At 51.3% G+C, this 24,019-nt stretch overlaps 8 protein-coding genes across 8 annotated transcripts; 7 read left to right on the top strand and 1 right to left on the bottom strand.

Annotated features, from left to right (window-relative positions):
- J3D65DRAFT_562774 (endo-1,3-beta-glucanase Engl1) lies at positions 1-2,476 on the top strand (the record flags this gene model as incomplete). The annotated part of the gene is made up of 6 exons (XM_066797585.1): positions 1-1,424; positions 1,476-1,625; positions 1,684-1,750; positions 1,823-1,892; positions 1,972-2,143; positions 2,206-2,476. The coding sequence occupies 6 exons, from the start codon at positions 1-3 to the stop codon at positions 2,474-2,476; spliced, it is 2,154 nt and encodes a 717-aa protein (XP_066649731.1).
- Positions 2,477-4,655: 2,179 nt separating this feature from the next.
- On the top strand, positions 4,656-7,688 carry J3D65DRAFT_672744 (Piwi domain-containing protein; the record flags this gene model as incomplete). Its single annotated transcript, XM_066803516.1, has 1 exon — positions 4,656-7,688. The coding sequence occupies one exon, from the start codon at positions 4,656-4,658 to the stop codon at positions 7,686-7,688; it is 3,033 nt and encodes a 1,010-aa protein (XP_066649730.1).
- A 2,158-nt stretch (positions 7,689-9,846) lies between these two features.
- On the top strand, positions 9,847-10,562 carry J3D65DRAFT_191917 (uncharacterized protein). Its single transcript, XM_066794351.1, has one exon. The coding sequence runs from the start codon at positions 10,039-10,041 to the stop codon at positions 10,525-10,527; it is 489 nt and encodes a 162-aa protein (XP_066649729.1). The 5' UTR covers positions 9,847-10,038; the 3' UTR covers positions 10,528-10,562.
- A 1,341-nt stretch (positions 10,563-11,903) lies between these two features.
- Positions 11,904-12,449, top strand: J3D65DRAFT_542531 (uncharacterized protein; the record flags this gene model as incomplete). The annotated part of the gene is made up of 1 exon (XM_066796723.1): positions 11,904-12,449. A coding segment is annotated over one exon (546 nt), but the record flags the coding sequence as incomplete, so codon positions are not given.
- Positions 12,450-13,409: 960 nt separating this feature from the next.
- On the top strand, positions 13,410-14,087 carry J3D65DRAFT_689501 (uncharacterized protein; the record flags this gene model as incomplete). Its single annotated transcript, XM_066803889.1, has 1 exon — positions 13,410-14,087. One exon carries the CDS (start codon positions 13,410-13,412, stop codon positions 14,085-14,087), a length of 678 nt encoding a protein of 225 aa, XP_066649727.1.
- Positions 14,088-15,578: 1,491 nt separating this feature from the next.
- Positions 15,579-18,057, top strand: J3D65DRAFT_191859 (benomyl/methotrexate resistance protein). The gene is made up of 4 exons (XM_066794349.1): positions 15,579-16,120; positions 16,174-16,192; positions 16,240-16,623; positions 16,670-18,057. Exons 1-4 carry the CDS (start codon positions 15,907-15,909, stop codon positions 17,721-17,723), a joined length of 1,671 nt encoding a protein of 556 aa, XP_066649726.1. The 5' UTR covers positions 15,579-15,906; the 3' UTR covers positions 17,724-18,057.
- Positions 18,058-18,276: 219 nt separating this feature from the next.
- J3D65DRAFT_191848 (uncharacterized protein) lies at positions 18,277-19,144 on the top strand. Its single transcript, XM_066794348.1, has one exon. It carries the CDS (start codon positions 18,332-18,334, stop codon positions 19,013-19,015), a length of 684 nt encoding a protein of 227 aa, XP_066649725.1. The 5' UTR covers positions 18,277-18,331; the 3' UTR covers positions 19,016-19,144.
- On the bottom strand, positions 19,020-19,914 carry J3D65DRAFT_643221 (uncharacterized protein). The gene is made up of 2 exons (XM_066802074.1): positions 19,408-19,914; positions 19,020-19,351 (listed from the first exon to the last, which is right to left on the bottom strand). Exons 1-2 carry the CDS (start codon positions 19,826-19,828, stop codon positions 19,275-19,277), a joined length of 498 nt encoding a protein of 165 aa, XP_066649724.1. The 5' UTR covers positions 19,829-19,914; the 3' UTR covers positions 19,020-19,274.
- Between the last annotated feature and the right edge of the window lie 4,105 nt (positions 19,915-24,019).

Raw genomic sequence — 24,019 nt, 5'->3', positions numbered from 1 at the left:
ATGTCGTCTAGCTCCAACATATTCCAACCCGTTGCGGGAGCCGATAATGCTCCGCCCAGCCAAATTCCCATGGGCCCAAAGCATCCAGTATCGCCAGCCCTGATATCCGACTCGAGATCAAGCCCGTACCAGACAAATAAATTCTATGCCAACCTATTTTTGGGCAACGCTACTGCACCTGCCTGGACGCATCCTTACTCAGTCTGGTGGCCCAAAGGAAGCGGAAACTCCAAAAGCTACGGACTTGCGATAGCACACAACGAGCGCTCGCAGCTAACATTCGGACCCGAAACCGACCATGAGAGCGTCAGGTACTACATCAATCCTGCCGGCATCCAATCTCTGGTGCTGTCCGCGACGGAGCTGGGCCCAAGCACTTCCATGACGGTGGATTCGCTTGATGCCTTTTCCGTCAACGCCAATTTTGCAACGGCCAATGGCTCCAAGCCACTGCTTACGGTGCCTCTGGTCCAGGGCATGGGATATGTGACTGGAATCTACAATGGTGGCACTCCGCAAATCAGCAGCGGTGTCTGTTTCAAGGCTGTTGTTGGTCCTTTCCAGATTGACGACAACACTTACAAGTATCGCCTCGAGCTTGACGACGGTACCACCTGGCTTGCCTACGCTGTTCCCGCAAACGGATCAGACTATCCCCAGTTCAACCTTACTACAACCACGCACCTCGTGGCGCCCTCAAAATGGTCGGGAACCATCAGCATCGCCAAGAACAACCTCGGAGAAGATGGAGAGGACATCTTTGATGCTTCTGCGGGCGTCTATCCCTCTAACCTCAAGATCTCGGCCACCGCCAACGGCAACACGGGCAGCTACACCTACAGCTACACAAAGTGTGGATTGATCTCGAAGACACTGCTGATGTTTGCACTGCCTCACCACGTGGAAAGCTTCGACTCAGCAACAGCTGGGTGCAAGACGGACATTACCTTGGTTACAACAACCAAGGGAAACGCCACTGCGGTGGTTAAAGACTCGTGGACCATGGTTGAAAGCAACCTGCCAGCGTGCATGGGCTTCGCGCCCTGGTCTCCGGAAAAAGGCTCCATCAACTCGGTGTCGGCGCAAGTGCAATCCAAGATTGTGAGCGCCGCGCAATCCGAGCTCGCGCAAAACATCACGGCGCAGGCTTACATCAACTCCATGTACTTTAGCGGCAAGGCGTTTGCCAAGTTTGCCTCGATCGTCTGGGCCACGCATCAGCTGGGCGGCAACACGACGCTTGCCGCATCCGGGCTCAAGCTGCTCCAGGGAGAGTTTGCAAAGTTCATCAGCAACAACCAGATTAACCCGCTCAATTACGACCCTACTTGGAAGGGCGTTGTTTCCAGCGCTGGTTACAAGGATTCTGGCGCCGACTTTGGAAACACTTACTACAACGACCATCACTTCCATTATGGATACCAGTAAGACAGTCTTTGAATTTCTGGAATTTTGATTTGCTGACCCTGAAACAGCGTCTACACTGCCGCCGTGATAGGTTCTCTGGACCCAAGTTGGCTCAAATCGGGAACCAACAAGGCATGGGCCGACATGTTGGTGCGCGACTTTGCCAACCCGGTGATGGATTCGCACTTTCCGTTCAGCCGGGGATTCGACTGGTTCCAGTAAGTGATTCAATAGCGGAGCAGCTCTCTGTCGGTAGCCGAGACTAATGTTACACAGCGGACACAGTTGGGCCAAGGGCCTGTTTGAGTCTGGTGACGGCAAAGATCAGGAGTCGTCGTCCGAGGTATGTCTGGGGCGCAGAGCTGAAGAACAATCTAAAAATATTGCGGATGCTGACCCGTGGGTTTGCTTGTAGGATATGTTCGCGTCGTACGCCATCAAGATGTGGGGCAAGACGACTGGTGACGCCAACATGGAGGCCAGGGGTGAGTCTCTCAGTTCCCCGTGTCACAAGCCGCATCGATGATGTAATGTGAGATGAAAATATACTGACGCTGGGCGTAGGTAACCTCATGCTGGCGATCCAGGCACGCAGCTTCCAGAACTACTTCCTGATGGAGTCGGACAACCCGAACCAGCCGCCGCAAATCATCAATAACAAGGTCACGGGCATCCTGTTTGAGAACAAGGTCGACTGGACTACGTATTTTGGCGACGAGTGGTTCTACAAGCAAGGGTGAGTCTCCTTCTTCCTCAAACCCAACCGTGGATCGCTTGCTAACGCCCTGCCCTTTGCAGCATTCACATGCTCCCCGTCCACGTGCCGTCGCCCTACATCCGCACCAAGAAGTTCGTGCAAGAAGAGTACGACGTGTACATGAGCGACGGGCGCATTGACCAGGCGACGGGCGGGTGGCGCGGCCTGCTGTACGCCAACACGGGCCTGGTCAACGCGTCGGCCGCCTACAACTACTTTGCGCCCGACGACTTCGACACCAGCCTGCTCGACAGCGGCGCCAGCCGCACGTGGTACCTGGCGATGTTCGCGGCGCTGGGCGGCGCATCGTGAGCAGCGTGCCGTGGTGACGACGTCGGCGATGGTTTGTGACGATATGAATGCGACGAGCCTGTACATACATAGATGACGGGCGGACGGCCGCGGCGTTTTCTTGGATTTGTTGCTCGCGCTCTTTTTTCTTGGGGACCATTCTTAAGGTAGGTATACTTTGGGGTTCGGCACGGGAAGGCATTATTGGATTTGGCTTTCCCTTTTCTTGGGTTTTTTGGGTTTGCACATCTCCCGGCGCACGCACACGAGAACGAGAGCTTAGCACGGATAGGTCAGATCCGGCGAGGTCGTCAAACTTTGCTTCTTTTTTAGTCTCTCTCGCTCTGCTTGGTCTCTGGTTGGTTCGGTCCGGTCCGGTTCGTTTCCTGGAAAAGAAGAGAAAGGTACAGGGTACAACGGACCTGGGTACTGGATCAGGGCCTGGGGATTTCTTTCTTTTTTTTCGTTCTTTGGTTGAGGGATGGAGACGGACTGAACTTCCGTCTCCTCGCCCTCTTTCGGTCTCGCGTTATTCTTTCTATCCTCTCCTTAATGTCTCTTTGATTCGGGTTGGTTGGTGGTATTGCTATGATAGCTTACCTGCCGGTTCGATTCTGATATATGATTAGCTGTATACATGTCGCGCTGCGAAGCACTTCTATCGCTTTGTTGTTTCGGTGTTCCTGTTTCGTGACTTGTCGATTGATGTGGACTCGTACTGACACCCAATCTTCCCGTCCTTGAATTGACCATGCCCGGATGTCGGGAGCGTTCGTTCGTTGCTACTCGACCCACTGTGGTGTCGAGCTGTTTGCGACACGTCGGATGAGATGCGCAGCGGGTGCTTGCTGTGCGCTGCTTGCGCCCATCGTTGGGACGGAAGCCTGCGGGCTTGCGACGAGCTACACGCAATTCAGCCAACCATACCTAGGATAGCTATTCGAACGTTGAGATGGTGAGTAGTAGGAGATGGCAGCGGTTGAAGACCTAAGGCCCACAAGCGAGCCAATGACGGGCGAGCACACACATTTGGGAAAATTGCCACTCAGCTGACTTCGCGACGCGACTTCGGGTGGCGTGGCTGCAGTGCGGTCCCTCCACCCCCACCGGCCACGATTCGCCGCTTCACCGCCTGCAAATCAGAGCCATCCATCACATCACCACACTCTCTCTCTGCTTCATTGTTGTTTCTTGCTTCTTCGTTGCCACTCGCCTGTGCCAGCGACAACTACACCCCTTTCCATCTATTCGTTGGCATTATTGTTATCCATCCCTTCCCAATCCCTCGCCCTTGGTTCATTGACCTCCTTCGTCACTCCGTCCCGCTGTCTTCTTGAACACGCCTGTCAGACGCGGTTGGTTGGACCCTGTTCCGCAGTTGTCCCAAGTGTCAACAAACGACCTGGTGGTCTTCGTGGCGCCTCGCCTGCGTGTTTGAGGCGTTTGCTCGGTCGGTCGGCCAGTCTGTCGGTCGGTTGCGTCTCCGCGGCCTGTGGTTCGACTAGACCTCTCCTCCAGCCACCTGCACCTGGCCGTTCGTGGGGTTCTGTGGCGGATCTGACTTTGACAGAGTCACCAATAGTGAGTTTGTTTGCTTGAGGGCTCCGTTGGGGTTATCTGGCGCCAAGCATTTCCTGACCCTTCTTGGTTAGGGCAAATAACTGCCAACCCACTACTTGACGGCGCTGCGTGCCGCCCTCGCATCAACGGGCGGGCGACGACGACGACCTTCGTGGCGGCTCTGTCCTCCGCGTTGCGGATCGCTCCCTGCCTCCATCGACCTCGACCAGATTGGCAGCTGAGGTGAGTTCTTCCATCTGTTTCTTTGTCGTTCGTCATCCGTGTTGGTGGCTGGGAGTGGGCTGGCGTCACTGTGGCGGCTTGTTTCCTCTAGCGCTCGCGCGAGCAGGCAATTGGAGGTCACAGTGGCGTTGTCGACAATTTTTGTCCTGCGGGCTTTGTCCAGCGGCAAAGCAGCTCAAACAGCTTGAACTCCGTTTGCTCTGCTCTGGCTCAGGGTCTGCTTCTTAGAAAAGTCGAATGGTTAAGGGACGGGACAGCCCTACCATACATTCGCCTCGTTTAAGCTTTTTTTTCATTTACTGACAGCCCTCCCATCTTCAGACATCAGAATACTACGTGCATCTAGACAATCGACAAGCATCGAGCTTTCCTGTAGCCTTCTAGCTCTACACACAAAATGTCTGCACCAAGGGGCGGTCGTGGTGGTGGACGCGGAAGAGGTGGCGGAGGTGGTCGCGGCGACAGCAGCTCGGGATCGGGCTCTGGCAGTCGTGGTGGCTCGTTCAGGGGACGCAGGCCCTTTGGCGATTCTTCAAGCGGCTCCACTGGCAGGGGCTCGTCCTCTCGTGGAACCTCTCCGCATCGCGGCGGTCCCCATGGACCCAGAGCTCAATCCACCCCTGCGGCCATCTTTGGCAACCCGTCGCAGATTCCCCAGCCGGACCCAATCGTGACCAAAACGGAGAACCAAGTTGTCAAGAGCTTGGTTGGTGCGGTGTCCTCCTTGGGTCTTGAGGACCAGTTGGCCAGGAGACCGGACTACGGTACCATGGGTAGGGAAACCACAGTTTACACCAACTACTTTCCCCTTTCGCTCAAAAACGCTCCGGACATCTACCGATACGCCGTCTCGATCCAGCCCGAAGAGCAACAGAAGAGAAAGAAGAGGCGAATCCTGGAAATTCTTCTCGACGACCCGGTCTGGAGTAGCGCCATTTGTGCGACCGATTACTCGCAGATTGTGATTACGAACAAGAAGGTCACGCTTGCAGAGGGCCCCCACAACCGCCGCGCTTTTCAAGTACAATGGTATCCTGCGGATGGCGAGCCGATTCCCGACAGGGTGGAAGGACAAGAAGAGTCGGAAGCGCGCGAAAGGGCTCGGATGAAGAACACCAAGACAGTCCTTGTCGAGGAGCTGGGAACTGTCTCTCTGCCGGAGCTGTTGAACTCCCTCAAGTCCGACAACATGGGAGTTCAATATCCCCTGAAGGAGGAAGCCATCCAGGCCCTCAACATCATCTTGTCCAAGGCTCCCCAAACTGCGCACGATATGGCAGCTGTTGGACAGAACAAGTACTTTCCTATCAACGGAAACCGACATGCCGAGCGACACAACTTGAGCGAAGGTCTTCAGGCTCTCCGCGGATACTTTGCCAGTGCTAGGACCAGCATCAGCCGTCTTTTGGTCAACATCAACGTCTCGACGGCCGCGTTCTACAAAGCCGGAAGTTTGCTTGAGCTCATGCAGGACTACCTCGGCCCTACCAACCGCAGTCCCCAGCACATGATGCGCTTGGACTCTTTCATCAGGTTGCTGCGTGTTGAAACCAATTACATGACGGCCAGAGATGGAAGTGGCCGCCGCATCAGGAAAGTCAAGACCCTTTGCGGTCTTGCCCGCGCCAACAACGATCCTCTCATGACCTGGGGCCACGGCGCTTCTGCGCAACAGGTCAAGTTTCTGTTCGACGACCCCAACGGCAGCAGTAGTGGCAGCTCCAGCAATGGCAAGCCGACGCCGATCTCTGTCGCAGAGTACTTTGCCAAGACATACTCCATCACGCTTAAGACTCCAACTGCACCTGTCGTCAACGTTGGCACCAGAGACCATCCGACGTGGATCCCGGCAGAGCTTTGCAGTGTCCTGCCCGGTCAAGTTGCAGGCAGGATGCTCACGAGCAACCAGACTCGTCTCATGATTGAGTTTGCGGCTCGTCCTCCCAACGCCAATGCCAACAGCATCACACAGTCTGGCCTTGATGTGATGCAAGTGCGTGGGAACAACCCCACGCTCGGTGCCTTTGGCGTCCAAATCGGCGGTAGCATGCTCACCGTCCAGGCCCGCATCCTGCCCGTACCTCAGTTGCAGTATGCAGGCAAGACACAGGTGCCGAATGATGGCAAGTGGAACCTTGCGAGAGTTCAGTACTCAAAGCCCGCGACAATTCCGACTTGGGGATGCCTTGTCGTCGAGGAAAAGAACCGGTCAACATTCCAGAGTCAGGACCAGGCGTTGAACTTGGTCAAGACGTTCGGGGACGCTCTCAAATCGTACGGCGTTCGCATGGGCAACCCGACCCCTCCAGCAAAGATCCAGATCAGTTTTCCGTATAATCAGTCGGAGATTACGGAACTTGTTGAGTCGAAAATGAAGCAGATGGTGCAAAACCGCATCGGTATGCTGCTTGTCCTGCTGCCTTCGGACAACACCATGCTTTACGACACGATCAAATTCATGGGGGATGTCAAGTACGGTATCGGCACTGTCTGCAGCATCAGCAGAAAGATTATGAATCCCAAGGGCCAACCGCAATACATGGCCAACGTGGGCCTGAAGTTCAACCTGAAGTGCGGTGGTGTCAACCACGACATGCGGATCCAGCAGCTTGCTCCTCTGGACAACAAGACAATCCTCATCGGCATTGACGTTTCGCACCCGCCGCCCGGCAGCGCCACCGGTGGTCCTTCCATCACTGGTGTCGTCGGATCAGTCGACGCAAACTTCAACAACTACCCGGCGTCGATTCGCACGCAGACGGCTCGCCAGGAGATGGTCGACAGAAGCGACCTCACAGAAATGATCATGGAGCGCTTCAAGCTGTGGCGCGCGCGCAACAACAATACACTGCCCAACAAGGTCATCATCTACCGTGATGGTGTCTCCGAGGGGCAATTCCCTGTTGTCCTTCGCGAGGAATGGCCCAGCTTTGTCGAGGCATACAAGCAGCTTTACGGCGCCGAGAAGAACTACCCCAAGTCCAGCTTGATCATCTGCACCAAGCGCGGACACACGCGCTTCTACCCCGCGAAGCCTGAAGACGCAGAAGGTCGCGCCATGAACGTCAGGCCCGGTACCGTTGTCGACCGCGGCATCACTGGCGAGCGCCTGTTCGACTTCTTCCTCGTCGCCCACGCCGGTCTGCAGGGTACGTCGCGCCCTGCGCACTACATTTGCCTGCGCGATGAAAACAAGCTGGGAGCGGACCAGCTTCAGCGCATCACGCACAACCTGTGTTACGTGTACGGCCGCGCAACCAGAGCCGTCTCCGTTTGCCCGCCGGCGTACTACGCCGACTTGGTTTGCGAACGCGGTCGCTCTTACCTGCATTCCTTCCTCAAGGAAAACACGAACATGCAGTACGATCCGAGGAGGCACTGGCGTGGCGGCGTCCACGACAGGCTGAAGGACTCCATGTTCTACTTGTAGGACATTGACGCATGTTTGACACGATCGTTCAGTCCACCTGACCAGGGACATGGACGCTCGACGTTTTCCTTTTTTTGTTGTTCCGCCTTCGCATGAAGGCCTCATTAAGCCATTCAAAACCAAGAGAGAGATACGAGCCCGTCTCGCCGACAGATTTGTTCCAAGGGAGCTCGAGCCGATGGAAGTTTGAAACGATTTCGATTTGAAAGGAAGGAAAAAGAATCACGGCTGTTGTATGAAAAAAGCAAGGCGTACAGACTCGCGTCGCCCTGTTCTGGACGACCTTTGCCACGATTGGACGGAGGGAGACCACAGAAGTCTGGACATTGCACCTGGACGCCTTTATATCTCTGTGGTCTCTCTCAAGCGATGACCGTGGATGGGCGGATGCGGTCGTCGGTCTTGTTTGTTGTCACGGCTGTCGCCGCTGTTGTTGTCACGAAACCGATTTTGCACGGGAGGAGAGCAGCTGAGGAGCATTCGTGCCGACTCTCCTGCTTTGCCTGCCCGCTTTTGGATCCGCCGGGAATGAGACGAGGTGGGAGAACGGATGGAGACTCCACACATGAGTGTGCACTGACTGGGATTTTCCACGACGAGACTCTGACTGTTCCCTGTTTGGGATGCTGCCCGACTGCAAGACGAACGGACTTTTTCTCATTTTTGTCCTTGAGACCACGCGACAGGTGTCAGGAAGCTCAAGGCTCGCATCGTTTTCCAACCCGAAATGTCCACGACTGACGAGAACCACGTCGGTCTCGGTCTCAGTTCGAGGTCGAGCCACGACGGAGCAAGTCATCATGTCTTTTCCTTCACCAACCTTTTCACTACTGTTGCAACAGCTCGATCCATCTTGCCGCCGGCTGAAGGAATCAGCGCGGCATTCATCTTTTATTTACTCCCCCTGTTACCGTCTTTGCTTTGTCCCCTTTCCTTTTCCACCTTTCCACCTTGTCTCTGCCGGCTGGCGGACGAGAGCTGCAAACGGCGCAAGCGATCATCGACCGCACGACCGTCTGTCTCCGCACGCTCACGGCTGCTTCTCCTCTTGTCTTGTCTTGTCCGCTCGGCAGCGCAGACGCCAGTCGACAGCGTATTCGGACGCGACGCAACGCAACGCGGCGGCACGGCGAAAAGGGGCACCGCAATAATCGATCGCACCACCATCGGTTTATTGATTGATTGATTGATTGATTGGTCGGTCGGTCGTTGGGCTTGCTTGCCCGTCTACCCATCCACGACCGCAATCGCAAACCACAAAGAAAAAGACAAAAAGAAAAAGACAAAAAGAAAAAGAATTCACGCAAATTGGAAAAGATGAGATGTGGGAAAGGACGAGGGACGAAGAGATGGACTTGCTGGTGTTTCCTTTCCTATTTCATATTTCACTGTCTCCTTAACTCTCATCTCTTCATCTCTTTATCTCCTTCTGGCGGTTTGGCGGCGTTGGATGGATGGAACAACGTGTTTTTTGCAAAAAGTACAAAAGAAGATGTCGGGGACGGGAAAATCGGGAAAAAAATGTTATAGAATGGAAAAAATCGAAATTTGGATGGGTGGGGGTTTCATATGCCTGCCCATCCTTTATCACAAATTTTGCGCTCTCTTGTTGTCGTTTTTGTCTTTGAGGGACTGGTGATAGGGGATTGGGGATTGGTGGGAGATGGGAGATGGTTGGTCTTGTTGCACTGCTGGGGCCGTGCAGTGTGCAAGTGTGGTGGTGAGGAGAGTCAGAAAAGCGTGTGGTAAGTATGTCGTCCATCACGTCCAGCCATCCGTGCTTCTCCTGCACTTTTTGCGTACGGTGCGGCACGACACTCTGCTAACATTCACCCAGTTGTCTCTAGAGCATCCATCATTCATCATCCATCGATACACGCAGAAGTCGCACGGCCTTTCCATGCTTGGGTGAATGCCGAGCTACTCGACATCTCCTGGCAACTCGTGCGCCCGTTGCTACGGTGAGGTGACTTCAGAGACGGCGACAAGACTTTATCTCCCCGTTCCACCTACCTTTGTTCCATGACGCCTTCAAAGCCCGTCCCTTTTCGCACAGCCTGCCAGCGCCGGAGGATATAGTTCGTGTTTTCGGCTACGACTGCAACCGCTTCGCCGTGCTCGGCGACAAGAACGGCGCTTGAGGCGCGCTGCTGTGGGAGCTCTTCTCTCGGATTCTCGCGCACCTCGACTCTCCGGCTGCGTTGGCCCTCGCCGCGACAAACCACTACTACAAACGGCTTCGACTCCCCACGCTCATTGGAACAAAGTGATCAAAGCTTGGAGATGTCGGATATCGAGTGCAAGTACACGGCGACGGACCAACTACAGAGCATCCTTTAAGCCCCGCACAATGGCACGCGGCAAACGCAGTCGCAAGAGAGCCAAACCGGCAGACGGCGTCAAGAACAGCAAAGCCAACATCACCTCAACACCACCGCATAACAACGCCAACGCCAACCCCAACGGCCTCATCGGCGCCCTCCCCGGCGAACTACAAAACCTCATCATCAGCCACCTCACCACTTGCTCCCGCATGCACCTCGGCGCCACAAACCACTACTACCAGCACATCATCAGCGTCTCGCAAAAAGACAGAGTGGCGCTGCTGCTGTCTGTCGAGCGCGGGAACATGTACGGCTGCACGCTGTGCGTGCGGCTGCTGCCGCTCGAAGGCTTCGGGTGCGCGCAGACGTTCAAGAAGCGCGACCACGGCGGCGCGGAGGCGGCGCGGCGGTTTTGCATTCGCTGTGGGGTGGCGCGGAGGATTTACACGGGGGGCAATAGTGTGAGGGCGTATTTTGTGGATGGGGTTGTGATTGGTAAGTTTGTGGCGGGATGATGCTGCTGCTATGAGATTTGATGTGGATGGACTGTGCTCTTGAAGAGAATGAATGTCTGGCTAACGGCGCTATGCGTAGATGGCGTCAAGTTCGCTGTGCCTTACGAACCAGGCTCCGCGATTGACTGGTCTAAAGAGTACTGCAAACGGCGCGGGTTCTCGCTGTCTTGCCCACCGCCTGCACCGCCTCCTCCCTCGGACTTCGATGATTATCAGATCATCCCTGCGTAAACACCACCGCCCATCAACGTCTCTCAGTTCGACAACATGACTTTCTGCTGACCAGATTGACGACGGGTTGCACACGACTACGACTTCGCGATGAGCGGCGTGAAATGCTTTGTGGCAGGGCAGAGGGCCTCCCTCATGACCTTGAACAGCATGCTGGAGGGAGGCGAGAAAACGAAATGACAACACCACAGTGGCTTGGGATGTTGGATTGGCCCCGAAGCCAGCAAAGGCAGGCCTTTCGCGGGCGTTGTTCATTGCTACGTGTACTTTGATGCTGGACTGGATTTCGTTGGCGCTTTCCTTCCGACAGATCTTGTTTCTATTTCCTGTTCTTGTTTCTTCAGTCATGCATGTTTTCTCGGGGCGACGTCCACCCTTCATCGGTCGGAGACGGCATCGGAATTGCACTGATACTGATTCTTCTCACAATTTGTAATTCGTGGTCAACTAACAAAGCGAGCAAATGCGCGAGGTTGGGGAAGCCTGGACCATACAAGAGCGGTCTCAGACCGCACGATTCACCGCGGACAAGACAAGACGTGCAGGTGAGACATCGCGAGGGTGCGTGTCGAATCGCTTACCACCTCGTGCGTGCAAGCGATCAGAAGGTTGAAGTTCCGCTGGTCGTTTGCAGTTCCGGTTGTCGCGATTGGCTTCCGTCCATTTGGTTACTCGAGCACCTCGCCCAATCTCGTCTTCGAACTCTATGTGGACGTCAACCTTCTTGGTTTATCAGCGCCCTGGATGCATCACTGCCCAAAAGCCCAACTGGTGACTTGTACTTGTGTGGCTTAAGTTCTCCGCTGCCTACGCTGCTGATTTTACTTCATTCTTCCAACCTGCAAATACGTTACACCCAACGCGATTAACCACTCTTTCCTATCGATATTCCTTGAAGAAACATGTCTCTAGCAAGGAGAAATCATATATACCCTCCAAGGCCACAATCCCACTCGAGAATCGAGCCTAGCAAGATTATTCCGCCAGCCCAAACCAGGTCACTTGCGATTTCAGTACCGAGAACGGTACTCACTTTTTCAAGTTATTCACCGACCCAATCACCGACCGAATTCCACTTGAGAAACGTCCCCGCCAATGCTCTTCAAAGCTTAGACGGGAATGGAGGGGAAGATCTCTTCAGCAAGCTGCCTGGCGAACTCCAGAACCAAATCTTCGAAAATCTGGACTACCTGTCCGCTGTCCTCCTGGCTAGGACGAACCGACATTTCCGACGAGTCGTCAAAGTTTCGTCGCCACCTACAGACACCGAGAAGCTTGAATTCCTCCTCTATCTCGAGAAACGTAAGGAAAATGCTTACAGATACGCCTGCTCCTCGTGCCTTCGATTGAAGGATTGTCCTGAATTCGGGGAGACGTACGTCATGAAGAAGCGCTCCAAGGGCCATTCCGAAGCACACCTACGTCTCTGCATCGAATGCGCCCTGAAAGGAGAAAAATACCCGCCAGGGGCCCAAGTCAAGATAAGAGGCATGGACGGAAAACGGCAAGATTTCTATTGGTGGCGGTGCCGCTGCAAACCACTACAACGTGGGCCACGATGTGAGGTTTGCTCTCTCTGCGAGTTCTGTGGAAAATGGGGTGTTCGCCAAAGGGGGACATGGGGGCAAATGTGCTGTAAATGCGACAAATACCCGGACCCTCGTTCTCTACGTGCCAGAAATGCGGAAGGCCCTTCCAGAAGAGCCGAAACTTCTGAGGCTCCGGTCTTGACGTGGGACGATCACGAAGACCAGGAACGTTTCAGGAGATCGGTTGACCATGGCTACGACAGCGACATGTCATCGCTTTTTTGAGGACCGTTCAATTTGCTTGCCCTTGTTCCAGCGAGGATCTCGCCTTTCAAACCGCTGTCTACTCCTTCCTCAACGATCCTTCTCGTCCACAACACCGCGGATGATTATCTTGCCACTTTCCGCAGGCCCAGGCCATTCTTTCGGAGTCAAGCGCCTAAGAAAGGAAAGATTGTTCAGAATTCACGCACTGCTTGCAAATAAGGGAGCGAATGACTGGTGATGTACACGTGGCGTAGTTACTTTTAAAGCCTCGACTATCAAAGATCTTGCCACGCTTTGACTTTACAACTTGCGCGGCTGGTGAAACAATCGCACTCTTTCGCTGAATTTTGCTCTAGACCTTTGAATCCGAAGATGAATCATCGCCACTTGGACACTGTGGCTGTCCCTCTCGACAATAGAGCATCCGCAACCTTGATTTGACTGGGAACTCCCTACCCTTGAAGCACTTTAACGCTTCATCGCCCGCTGCATCTTCCAATGACCCATGTGTTCACCTGCGTTGCCCGGTCCAGCGCCCTGGCCACTTAAGGTTTCGCTCCTGGATCCCCGTTCTCACGCCTGCGATTGGCTCCCGACCATTTGGATACTCGAGAAACTAGCCAAGCCACGTCTGCCAAACTTTTGGTCAACCCTCTTGATGATTCTCAATCCGGCCGTGTCAATGCGGCTTCTACATAAAAATCCGCGAGCTCCCGCAACATACTACATCTCGCTCGGAGCCTTCCTTCGACACTTGCCAACAGTGGACACTTCACACGAACAACTGCGAACACTCATAAGAGTTCCACACTGCGAACGCGAGACTGCAACATCTGGCTTTGCAGTCTCTTGGCCATGGCGGCCAAAAATGGCCATTTCGATCGGCTGCCTCCCGAACTGCACAACATGATCATCGGATACCTCGACGAGCGCTCTTCCATTTTTCTCGCGGCCACGAACCACTACTTCCACCGCATCGCCGACCTCATGAAAGAGGAGAGAATCGAATTTCTGGTTTCTCTTGGGGGCCTACCTAAGAATCGTGAAAAGCCGCCCATGTACGGCTGCATCATATGCTTCCAAATGAAACCAGCTTGGGAATTTCAGAGCAAAGTTGTCCTTTTCCTGAGGAGGGATGCACCTATGAAAACACGCTTACAGTTCTGTGTCGACTGTGGTATGAAGACCGGGGCATACTCTCCCGAAGACATGGCTGAAATGTGCACATATGGAGATGAGTGGATTTTTTGCTGCGGTTCTACGACCACGGAGGGAGCGTTCTGCCAAAGATGCCAAAAGTGTGCGTACTGCAAGCGAAACGGACGCTGTCATCCAAACTGTGGCGTATGCGACGAGCTCGGACCGTGCAATGTAGACGAAGTGGACCAATGCGATGATTTTGGGCCATGGCACGAATTTGGTTTGGATCAATTCTGTCGAGACGTCAAATACAATGAGTGGGAAATGCTCAGGGAAGAAGACGAGAAGTCTTGGGCTAGCAGCAAAGGCATAGCCCGAGGCGAATCAGACTAAAATGACCACCGCCTCGATGAGCAAATACCGCACTCGCAATCGACGTATTTATTCAACGCAGACGACGGAGAATTCGAAAGTCACTCCAAGCTACGACCAAGACGTTGAGTAGACCCTACTGCTACAACAATCGCTCGATAATGTGGTGGTTTGCCTTTGTCACAATCACTCAACGGGAGCCTGTCATTCCGAGAAACATCTCCCCCTCCTCCCTCAGCAACACTTCCATTTCCCAACACGCTTCCAACGACGACATCGCTATTTTCCATGCTCTCCATCAGCCATGCCTTCGAAAACAGCGAATGAGAAGAACGAACGGATCTATGCTATCCCGGCGAACTTCAAAACGAAAAGTCCAAGTACCTGGATCTCTTGCCAGCCACTTCCCGCGGTGTGATGAACCGCGACTGCAGAACCTGCAAGTTTGTTTATGAGAGGAGCAGCAGAAGAGAAGAACGGCCAGATTGACGCACTGCCTGGAGAGCTCTGCCGCGAGTGTCAAGCGGCCTTAATGCCGGCGCGCCGGCGACGGGAGTGTCTTAACCATGGGTTTCATCACTCTTTTCTCTTTGGGGAAGATTTCATTGTCTAGCGAATCTCTTTCGCAGGTTAGGTTGCCTTGGGATGCCGCGGCTCAAGAGGTGGATTTCTCAGGGAACGCGGAGAACGTTCTGGAATCAGATTGAAAGGCTGAGATAGACAGAAGAAGGAAAAGAGAGGGAATATCAAGTAGGAAGATTGTAGAGGTCGAGCGAAGCAAAGTGCTTGCGACCGCTCTCGAAAATTCATTGTTTTTCGCTCGTTTGCCGCTTTTGGATTGGTGACGTCAGCGGTGTTTGTCTTGGACCATGATATCTGGGATGAAGAGGTTTCAGCCAGTGATGTTTACTACCAGAATCAGCCGAGCGAAAATCAATCTGACGGTTGTACATGTACACAGTGCAGTCGTCATGATGGTGTTGTGGTGTTGACTGCCGTCCCCGGCAGCCGGGCGGCATCGGGCCGGCCAGGCTCTGCCGATCCCTGCGGCAATCATCAACTGCCTGTTTGCGCTCCCGACGAGTCCAAAACTGCAACATCTCCAACATGACCAAGTCAACAAACCCCCGTCGCCTGCGACATCGGCTTTCTGTCTCTCCTTGCAGCCGCTCGAACACCGACATCCACTGCGGCGCGGAAATGCTGCAGCACGTCAGCACCCTGGACGATAAGAGACGCGAGAGACGTTGACGGTGCTATTCCGCGAGCCCATTTCCACGGAGCAATCATCGAAACGACGACGAGGGAGGGACTGCAAGCCAGTCTGGCAGTGATGTCAAGTTGACAGCCTTTGACCTGCGACCGAAATTTCCTCCAACTTCGCGGCGGCGGGCCTCCGGACTTGCGTGCTTTGGTCAATCACCTCTACTTCCCGTGTTTCGTTCCCGAAGCCCGACTGGCGTGACGGTGGGTCGAGCTACGGCCAAGTCCAGCACAACATGTAGATACGCGAAACGAGCTGCAAACAGAAGGAAAAAATTGATTGGCTCCCGACGCTTGAAAACACCATCGCTGGTCCGAACTGGCATGAAATCCCTGAACCCGGGAGCCCTACGTCCAAAATGCAGCGTCCCGTGCGATACAAGTTGCCCCGTCTGTTGCTCGCATGCCTGGAGAGTGGACCTTGGGCCGCGCTGCTCAAGCTGCGCCTTTGCAAAAGTGGCAACCTGGGCCTGGCTGACCGCTGAAGAAACTGGTATACTTAATGACGGCGCGACCCTGATGATCCTTGGTGGTTTCCAGCGTTGCAACTTTTTATTTCCTAGCGCGGTTCCAGGCTATGGATGACGAAAAGCGTACCAGTCTTCGCGAGCCCACTCCTGATAATGGCTCAGCTCCCCAGGCAAGTCTTCCGGACCCCGGGGACCTTGGACCCCATGAAGACGACAACATCGAGGACAATATGGTGCTCGAAAAGATTGACTGGGCCGACGACCCTGCCAACCCGCACAACTGGACATTTGCCAAAAGATGTCTCCATACGTTCATCCCAAGTAGGACTCTACATTCTCATCTATCCTAATCGACCTGTGCTGACAAGAAGTAGCAAGCATTGCTTTTATCACGTACGTCGATGCACAGTCGATGGAGGGAGCCGACTGACACGAAGCAGCACCCTGTCCTCCTCCATATACACGCCTGGTCGCACCCAAGTCATGAACGAGTTTGGCGTCTCTTCGACCGTGGCCATCCTACCTTTCTCCTTTTATACCCTCGGACTCGCATTTGGACCTCTTATTGCTTCACCGTGCAGCGAAAACTTTGGTCGGCGCGCAGTGTATTTTGCATGTACCCCTATTTTTGCACTCTTCACGCTGGGTGCCGGATTCTCACAAAGCATGACTGCTTTGATTGTCTGTCGTTTCTTTGCTGGCTGCTTTGGTAGCCCTGCACTCAGTGTAGGAAACGGCAGCATATCCGATGTTTGGGCACCCCATGAACGTGCAGTGCCAACAGCGTTGATTGTATGCGGGCCATTCCTGGGACCTGCTTTTGGGTAAGCATCATCCATATTTGTCTTGCGCTTCTGCTGACCAAGACAGGCCTCTGCTCGGAGGTTTTGTTGTCGAAGGAAAAGACTGGCGGTGGACGCAATGGGTCATTCTTTTCTTCGTCGTTGCCTTCTTGACGCCCGCGTTCTTCATGAGCGAGACGTACAAGAAGCAGATTCTAAAGACTCGTGCAAAGAAACAACAGGGCCGCGGTGCAGAACTACAACGCACCGAAACCGCGGCTTCGCGCGCCTCGAAAGCAGCGCAAGGAATCCAAGTCGTGCTTATGAACACCCTTGGTCGTCCCGTCCACATGCTCTTTACCGAGCCCATCATCGGCCTTTTCAGTCTCTACGTCGCCTTCATCTTCGGCGTTCAATACGCCTTCTTCGAGTCGTCGGCCTACGTCTTCGAAACATTCTACGGCTTCTCTCTTGGTTCCCAAGGTCTCACGTTCCTCGGTCTCGCCGCCGGCTGCCTCATTGGCTTCACAACCATCACCGCGAATAGCATCCTCTTCGACAAGCCGCGCGTCGCCCGCTGGCGCGCCCAGCAAGAGCAGCAGGCCGCACTGCAAAACGCCAGCAACCGCACCTCATCAACGCAAGTCGACGCGCCCGCCGACCCACGCGCCCTCGAATCCGGTGTTGTCGAGTCCGCGCACGCACAACCACTCCGGACAGGCTATAACCCGCCGCCCGAATTCACGCTCTACATCGCCTACCCCGGAACCGTGATGCTGCCCATCGCGCTCTTCCTCTTCGGCTGGACGGCACAGTACCGCGTGCATTGGATCGTGCCCATCATCGGCGAGGCGCTGTTCGGCACGGCCAACCTGCTCATCTTCATGGCGTGCACCGCATATCTGATGAACACGTACGGCCCTCAGTACGGTGCCAGCGCCATGGCGGCTTGCTCTCTACTACGATACATCCTCGGCGCCGTGTTCCCGCTTTTCATCCTGCAGATGTATGAGAACTTGGGGACGGGCTGGGCGACGAGTTTGCTGGGCTTCGTCACGGTCGCTATGGCGGTTATCCCGTGGTGCTTTATGCGCTGGGGCTCGCATCTGCGGAGTAAGAGCCAGTATCCCTGTGAGGGATGAAGAGAGGGCACGATTCGTGATGATGTTTCTTTGGCGTTTGGAATCTTTCGGCTTGCTGGTTGAATGACGTGGATAAGCATTTTCTTGGATGGGCTTTGCATCGCATCGCATGGCACACATTCTGACTTGTCTGTGCATGGCAGACGCAATTGAAGAGAAGGGAAGCAAGCAGAGCAGAGGCGGCCGCAAAACGGCGGCGCAAAACACGCGCCACCACGCAGCATAAAGTAGAAGTAGACAGACATCTAGATACCCCCACCCCAACAACGATAATCCATAATTCCCCCACATCCTCTCTTCAAAAACAACCCAAATCCACCCCCTTCAACCCATCTCATCCACTTCATCAACGACATGTCGTCCAAACAACCTCAGCGCCACAATTTACACGTTCCCTGTCTAGGGCGCGCGCCCGTTGGGTCCTGCGCCTCGCTTACGCTGCCTGTTCCGGCATGTGCGGGCGATCTGGGGCGTGCCTGATGAGTGTTTACCCGTACGGAGTGCGCAATGTGGGGTGCGGCGTGCGGGGGATGCAGAGAACGGGGCGGGATGGGACGGGGATTGTGTACAAGGGCGCTGTGCAGGTGAGAAAGGAATGGAAGGGCAAGATGGTGGGTTGTGAGTTGCAGTTGAGGAAGAGGAGGTGGAGGTGGTGGAGGAGAATGCGGGTACCGACCAACAGCAACGCTGAACCATCCAACTCGTCTCAAACCGCCTGGTCACGAATATCTCGTCAATTAAGACCCAGCTCTTCATGCGTGCGTACGCACAGTCGATCAAGACAGGCAAAGCAACCCAACCACCATAAATTCAAACCCGGGATCCACGTTTCTGCGCCCCTTCTTCACGGCCGCTCGGTACCACAGTTCCTGTGCAGGGAAACGGCACGCAGACATCCAGGGCGTCGATCACCCGGTTTGCGCGTTTCGTCACGGCTTGCCTGCATGTTTATGCGCCAGGCAGTCTGGCAGTCTGGCTGGCAGGGGGCGGCGGAGTGTTTACCCGGTGATCAGCGATCGATCGCGTTTTATGTGGGGGAAGTGGAGAAGCAGAGGGCCCGGTGGGATGAGCATGCATGGCGAATCAAGCGCGTCGAGGGAAAGGCGTTGCTGCTGTTTGGGCTGGTGGATTTTGGAGTGCTGGGTCGTGGGTTGTCTTTCTCGTTTTTGGTGGTGCTTTTTGACGAAATTGCGGTAGTAGAGAATTCTGCACGGAATGTAGAACTCCACCCGCGCATGGGCATATGTTTTTATGGCGACAGTCGTGAGTTCTGCTCGTTCCGCGCAGGTTGAGGTTGGCAGATTCGTTATCAGTCAAGAAACTATGTGGGAGATTGAGTTGACCTGTTCGGCTCAACTAGCATCATCCTGAATTCTCGCACAGTCCTTCTACGGTAAGCTGAGGAAAAATTGATCCAAATACCCGCTGACCAAGCTTCTCGAGGGAGGTTGGCAGAATGACATTCGCATCATTAGTCCTTCGGACGTAATGGCGTGATCCCAATTGGAAAAACCTCGACGGTTTCACACGATGATACCGTTGGTGGTACGATCAAATTGGCTTTGGTGCGCTTTGACGGGCCAACAGGTACCGCTCCCCTCTCACATACTCGACTAAATGTTGTTTCTCTAGACGTGCTCATTAGCAGGTGGGGCTTACAAGCAGAAGTGATACTGTAACCTACGCGGATTGTTGTACTCTTCAAAAACCTTCACTTCCCTGGAGGCGCCGTCAGCGCCGTAATATCCCTCGTCGATGCCACAATCGAGGCAAAATCGATGGCAAGATCGCGGATTCTCTGGAGTGCCTTTTCCGTGCTTCTTTATTTGCGCCACGCCGAATTCCTCGCGAGGTTTCAGTCGAAAACACGTGGTGCAAGCGAACAACCTAAAGAGAAAGCTTCCGAAACTCAGCTCGAGGATCTGGACAATTGCAAGTCTCTCCGCGTTTGTTGGGGTCGTCGAAAGTCTGACGACGCGTCGGAAGTATTGATTTGTCCTTGCGAGGAAGATGGCAGATGGATAGTCCAGATAGGAAAATATGCGGTTCTGAAGCTCCCCGGGCAGTTTCGCGAAGAGACCGTTCTTGTTGACGGCCACAGACATGATGAGTAGTTGTTTGCCACTTGGTAGTGATGCGGCTGTTTTTCGCACTGAGAGGTGGAAATGGAGAGCTAGAAGTAATAAACTGAGGGACGCTTGAAACGTGAACGACAGCGGGAGGAGTGGAGATCTTAAGCTGCGCGGGTATTCATCGCCATCGGGCGTTTGGGCATTGACGCATTCAGCTTCACGCACTGGTCAGAGTAACTCAAAGCTTGAGGAGCGGAAGCTGCAGGGGTAGAAACCTAAGTGAGCGGACATCGCCGTATCGGGATGCAGCTTCATGCTCTGATACCAGGTCCAAGAAGGTTGACGTTGATAGAATCGAATGAAGATGTTCGAGTATCAAAAACTGGGCGTATACCTGGTAAGTACTACAGCCGCCCGTGTCCAATGACGAAGAAAATGTCGTCTATTCAGGTCAGCACCTTGGTAGGAGTGCCACAAACAAAAGCAGATTTCGGCTTACCAATACATTATTCATCGAGAAATGTTTTCACCACGGTCCCAGGCTTATATATTCGTTCTGAGCGCCCGCATTCGAGACAAAAACTTTTTCTCATTTCCACCTGGCCCTGGCCACGCTTTTTGGTAACTTGAGCGATCCCGAAGTCCTCGTATGGCTTCAGTCGAAAGCACATGGTGCAGCCATAGACTGCATTGGGGCGCTCGCCGGAGAAGAGTAAGGTGATCTTCTCGTCCCTCGTCAGGTCAGCTACGCGGCGGAAGTAGTGATTCGTGGCTCCAAGGAACAGACGAGAACGTCCGTCTAAGTACTGGAAGATTTTGTTTTGCAGCTCGCCCGGAAGGGCCCGTTCGCGTTGGTCGTTGAAGCCATGGCCTGTGGGTTGGTCACCAGGGTTTTGATGCTTGGATTGTTGTCGTCCTCCAGCCGCATTGAGCGTGGGCGCGTCGAAATGTGTCTGCGGACGAAGAAGATGGGAGACGCAGTGATTAAGCGTTGGGGAGAAGCGGGGAGTGATGCAGTAGATCGAGCAGACGGCAAGATTGGGTTTTGGGTGACTCTTGCCAAGGACATGCCTCCGCGTCCGCGTCCATGTCAGATTCGGCTGCCAGCCGTGGTTGTCTGACAACAGATTCCGCGGGAAACACGTCGTTGGAAGTGGAAGATCTGGAGAGTTCGAGCAGCTCAGCGGCACCAGTCTGGTGGCTCCGGAGCGATCTGCGGCCCATTACACCGAATCTTCATAAAGAAGCACTTCCAAGGTCCTGCAGCACGAAAAAATCAGAACTTCAAATTGCTTTCATTTGATACCGCGCTCTCTTCTACTCTGTCCAGTGTTGGGTTTCGCTCTTTGAAATTTGCCAGATCTCGAGTGGACTAAAACCCAATGAGTCGACTGATAAAAGTTAGAGCAAAATCTGTCCGGACAATGGGTGTTGCTCTCTCAAGTGACTGCAGAAGAGACTGGCAGAACAATCAAAAGCCGTTCGGAAGCTTCCCTACCACCTGCCTTCCTGCTATCTGCAGTCACATGAACCAACAACGTCAACTCATTCGCCTTGATCATTCCTGGCAGCTCGTTTTGCCAATCGGTCGGCGAGCCGATTATGTTCTCTTGGAATATGAAACAGGCCAATCGAATAGCCTTGGCCCTTGTTGGTGGTCCTGTATAACAACACCAAGCAGTCTCCCGTCGCGTCGTCTTAGCTGCAGTTCACCTAGATAACTACAGCTTATCCAGATAATAACTCACTACTTTAGTCAAGATACACTTATCTATTAGCTTTACATATCTCAATAAGTTCAGGACTTATTAGTAGTTAACACCAGCTACTACTCCCCCTAGCAGTTTTAGCAGTATATAGATAGCTCTTAGAGTAGCCTTAAATAGAGTCTTTAGTTCTCTCATCTTACTTTATCAGGTTATAAGCCCTTATATTATATATATAAATTACTTATCTAGCTTATTTTAGTATTATACTATAATACCATCTATATAATTATTACTAATAGTTATTTTATTATTTTATTATTTTATCCCTTATTATCTTATATAATTCCTACTCTTTAGTAAATTTATTAGTATTATCTATCTCTATAACTCTAAGTAATATACTAATAGTTATTACCTTTACTATAACTTTACCTTCCCTTTCTCCCTTATTATCTAGTAGTTTAGGCTTTACTACCGCCTCATCTTCTATACTAGCTAAGCAGGCTAAGGCTAAAGAAGAGGTAGACCTAATTATAAATAATAGCAAGTTTAGTATCTCTTTAAAGAACATCTAGCTACTTAAAGGCCCTACTAACTAGGTAACCTTTAAGATAATAGTTAAGATAAGGCTTAGTCTATTCTATTATACCTATCTACTTAAGGATAAGCTAAAAAATACTACTAATTATAAGAAGGATATATATATTATCTACTAGTTTATAATAATTATTATACTTCCTATTATAATAGCACTATAGGGGCATACTAGTTTAGCTTACTCTATATAGTAGAAGCTTTATAATATATATAATACTAAGAGTATCCTCTCTAAGGCTAATATTATTAAGGACTTTATCTTCTATTAATATAGTAATTTTATAATAGTAAAGGAATTCTATAATACCCTATATAAATAAAGGTAAGCCTATATTAGCTATATCTAATAGTAAGTTAAGGACTAGATTCTTTATATTCTACTCTTAAAAAACTTATAGGATAATATTCCTATCTAGTATATAACTTAGTATATAAATTAGTATAATAAGAAGGAGATACCTAAGTTTAAGGATCTCTTCTATACTATAACTAATAAGATTAAATATACTAGTAAGAATAGTACTATAGCTCTTACTATTTATACTAGTTAGTAGTCTACTAAGTAGTCTAAGTCTAACTGTGCTACCTATAATTACTATAGAAAGAAGGGGTATATTAAGGCTAAGTATAGCTATCTTTACCTTAAATACCATCCTACCTATTAGAAGCTAGTATTAGGGGTATTCTATATACTAGATAATTAAGTCTCTAAACTACTAATAGTAGTAATAGTAATAATAATATTAATAACTAACCCTTTAGTATAAGGTATAAACTACTTTACTACCCTATACCTATATCTAGCTTTAATAAAGGATGAATAGATTATTAATACTAGGGCTAATACCTACTATATACTAAATTTAACTAAGCTAATAAACTACTTATAGTTTATATAGCTAGTCTAGGTATATAGTTTAGGTATAGTAATAGCTATTAGCTATAGTAATACTATACTCTACTATCCTATAAATAGTATAGTTAATACTCTTATAATAGAGGGTGTTCTATATATTCTAGTACTAATAGTTAGTCTTATCTTAGCTTTAAAACTTAAGTAGAAGGGACTATACCTAGATTAGCTTATCTCTATATTATAAATATAAAACTATAGAACGGCTATTATAGCTTGCCCTAATAGTTTAGGGGTAAATATTCTAATAGTTATTAATAATAATTATATAGTATAAGTATTTACTATAGTAACTCCTCCTATAGTAATATATAAGATATAGTACTAGTAATTAGGGCATGTCTATACTAGCGCGCTTAATAAGCTCTAGTACTAGGGATAACTTATTATTACTAGTAACTAAGACTTCTATTATAAATCCTACTATATAGCTAAGTCCTACTAGATAGTATTATATAAACTAATACCTTAAGTAGACGCGCCCTTTAGATATATCTATATTAATATATTTAGACTACTTATAGTTAGCTATAATAGCTACTATTAGGGGGTAGTATTTATAGATAACTACTTATATCTATAATACTTATTAGTTATAAAGACTAAGGGCGACGCCTTTAATAGTATTTAAAACTTTAGTAAATAGACTAAAACCTAGTTCTAATATAAGATCTAAGCCCTCTAAATAGATAATAGTATAGAGTTTAGTAGCTAAAAGCTACTAGTATAGGTAAAGATAGAGGGTATTAAGGTTAAAAAGATAGTACTATACTTATCTAAGTAAAATAGTATTAGTAAGTTATCTATATACCTTATTACTAGTATAGCCTGCTCTATAAGTATCGCGTTAAATATGCCTTAATTATTATAGATAGAAGCCTATTAATATATAGTATATCTTCTTAACTATCTTCCTACTTATATACTTAATAGTAAGATACTAGTTAATATTTTTAATAATACTATTAGTAGGTATAAGGATATCTAGTTACTAGTACTAGTCTT

The sequence above is a fragment of the Phyllosticta citribraziliensis genome (genome assembly GCF_038025025.1).
Source record: "Phyllosticta citribraziliensis strain CPC 17464 chromosome Unknown J3D65scaffold_19, whole genome shotgun sequence".
Lineage (NCBI taxonomy): Eukaryota > Fungi > Ascomycota > Dothideomycetes > Botryosphaeriales > Phyllostictaceae > Phyllosticta > Phyllosticta citribraziliensis.
The sequence above is the reverse complement of the archived record's forward strand: the minus strand, read 5'-3'. Positions and strand labels throughout refer to the sequence as shown.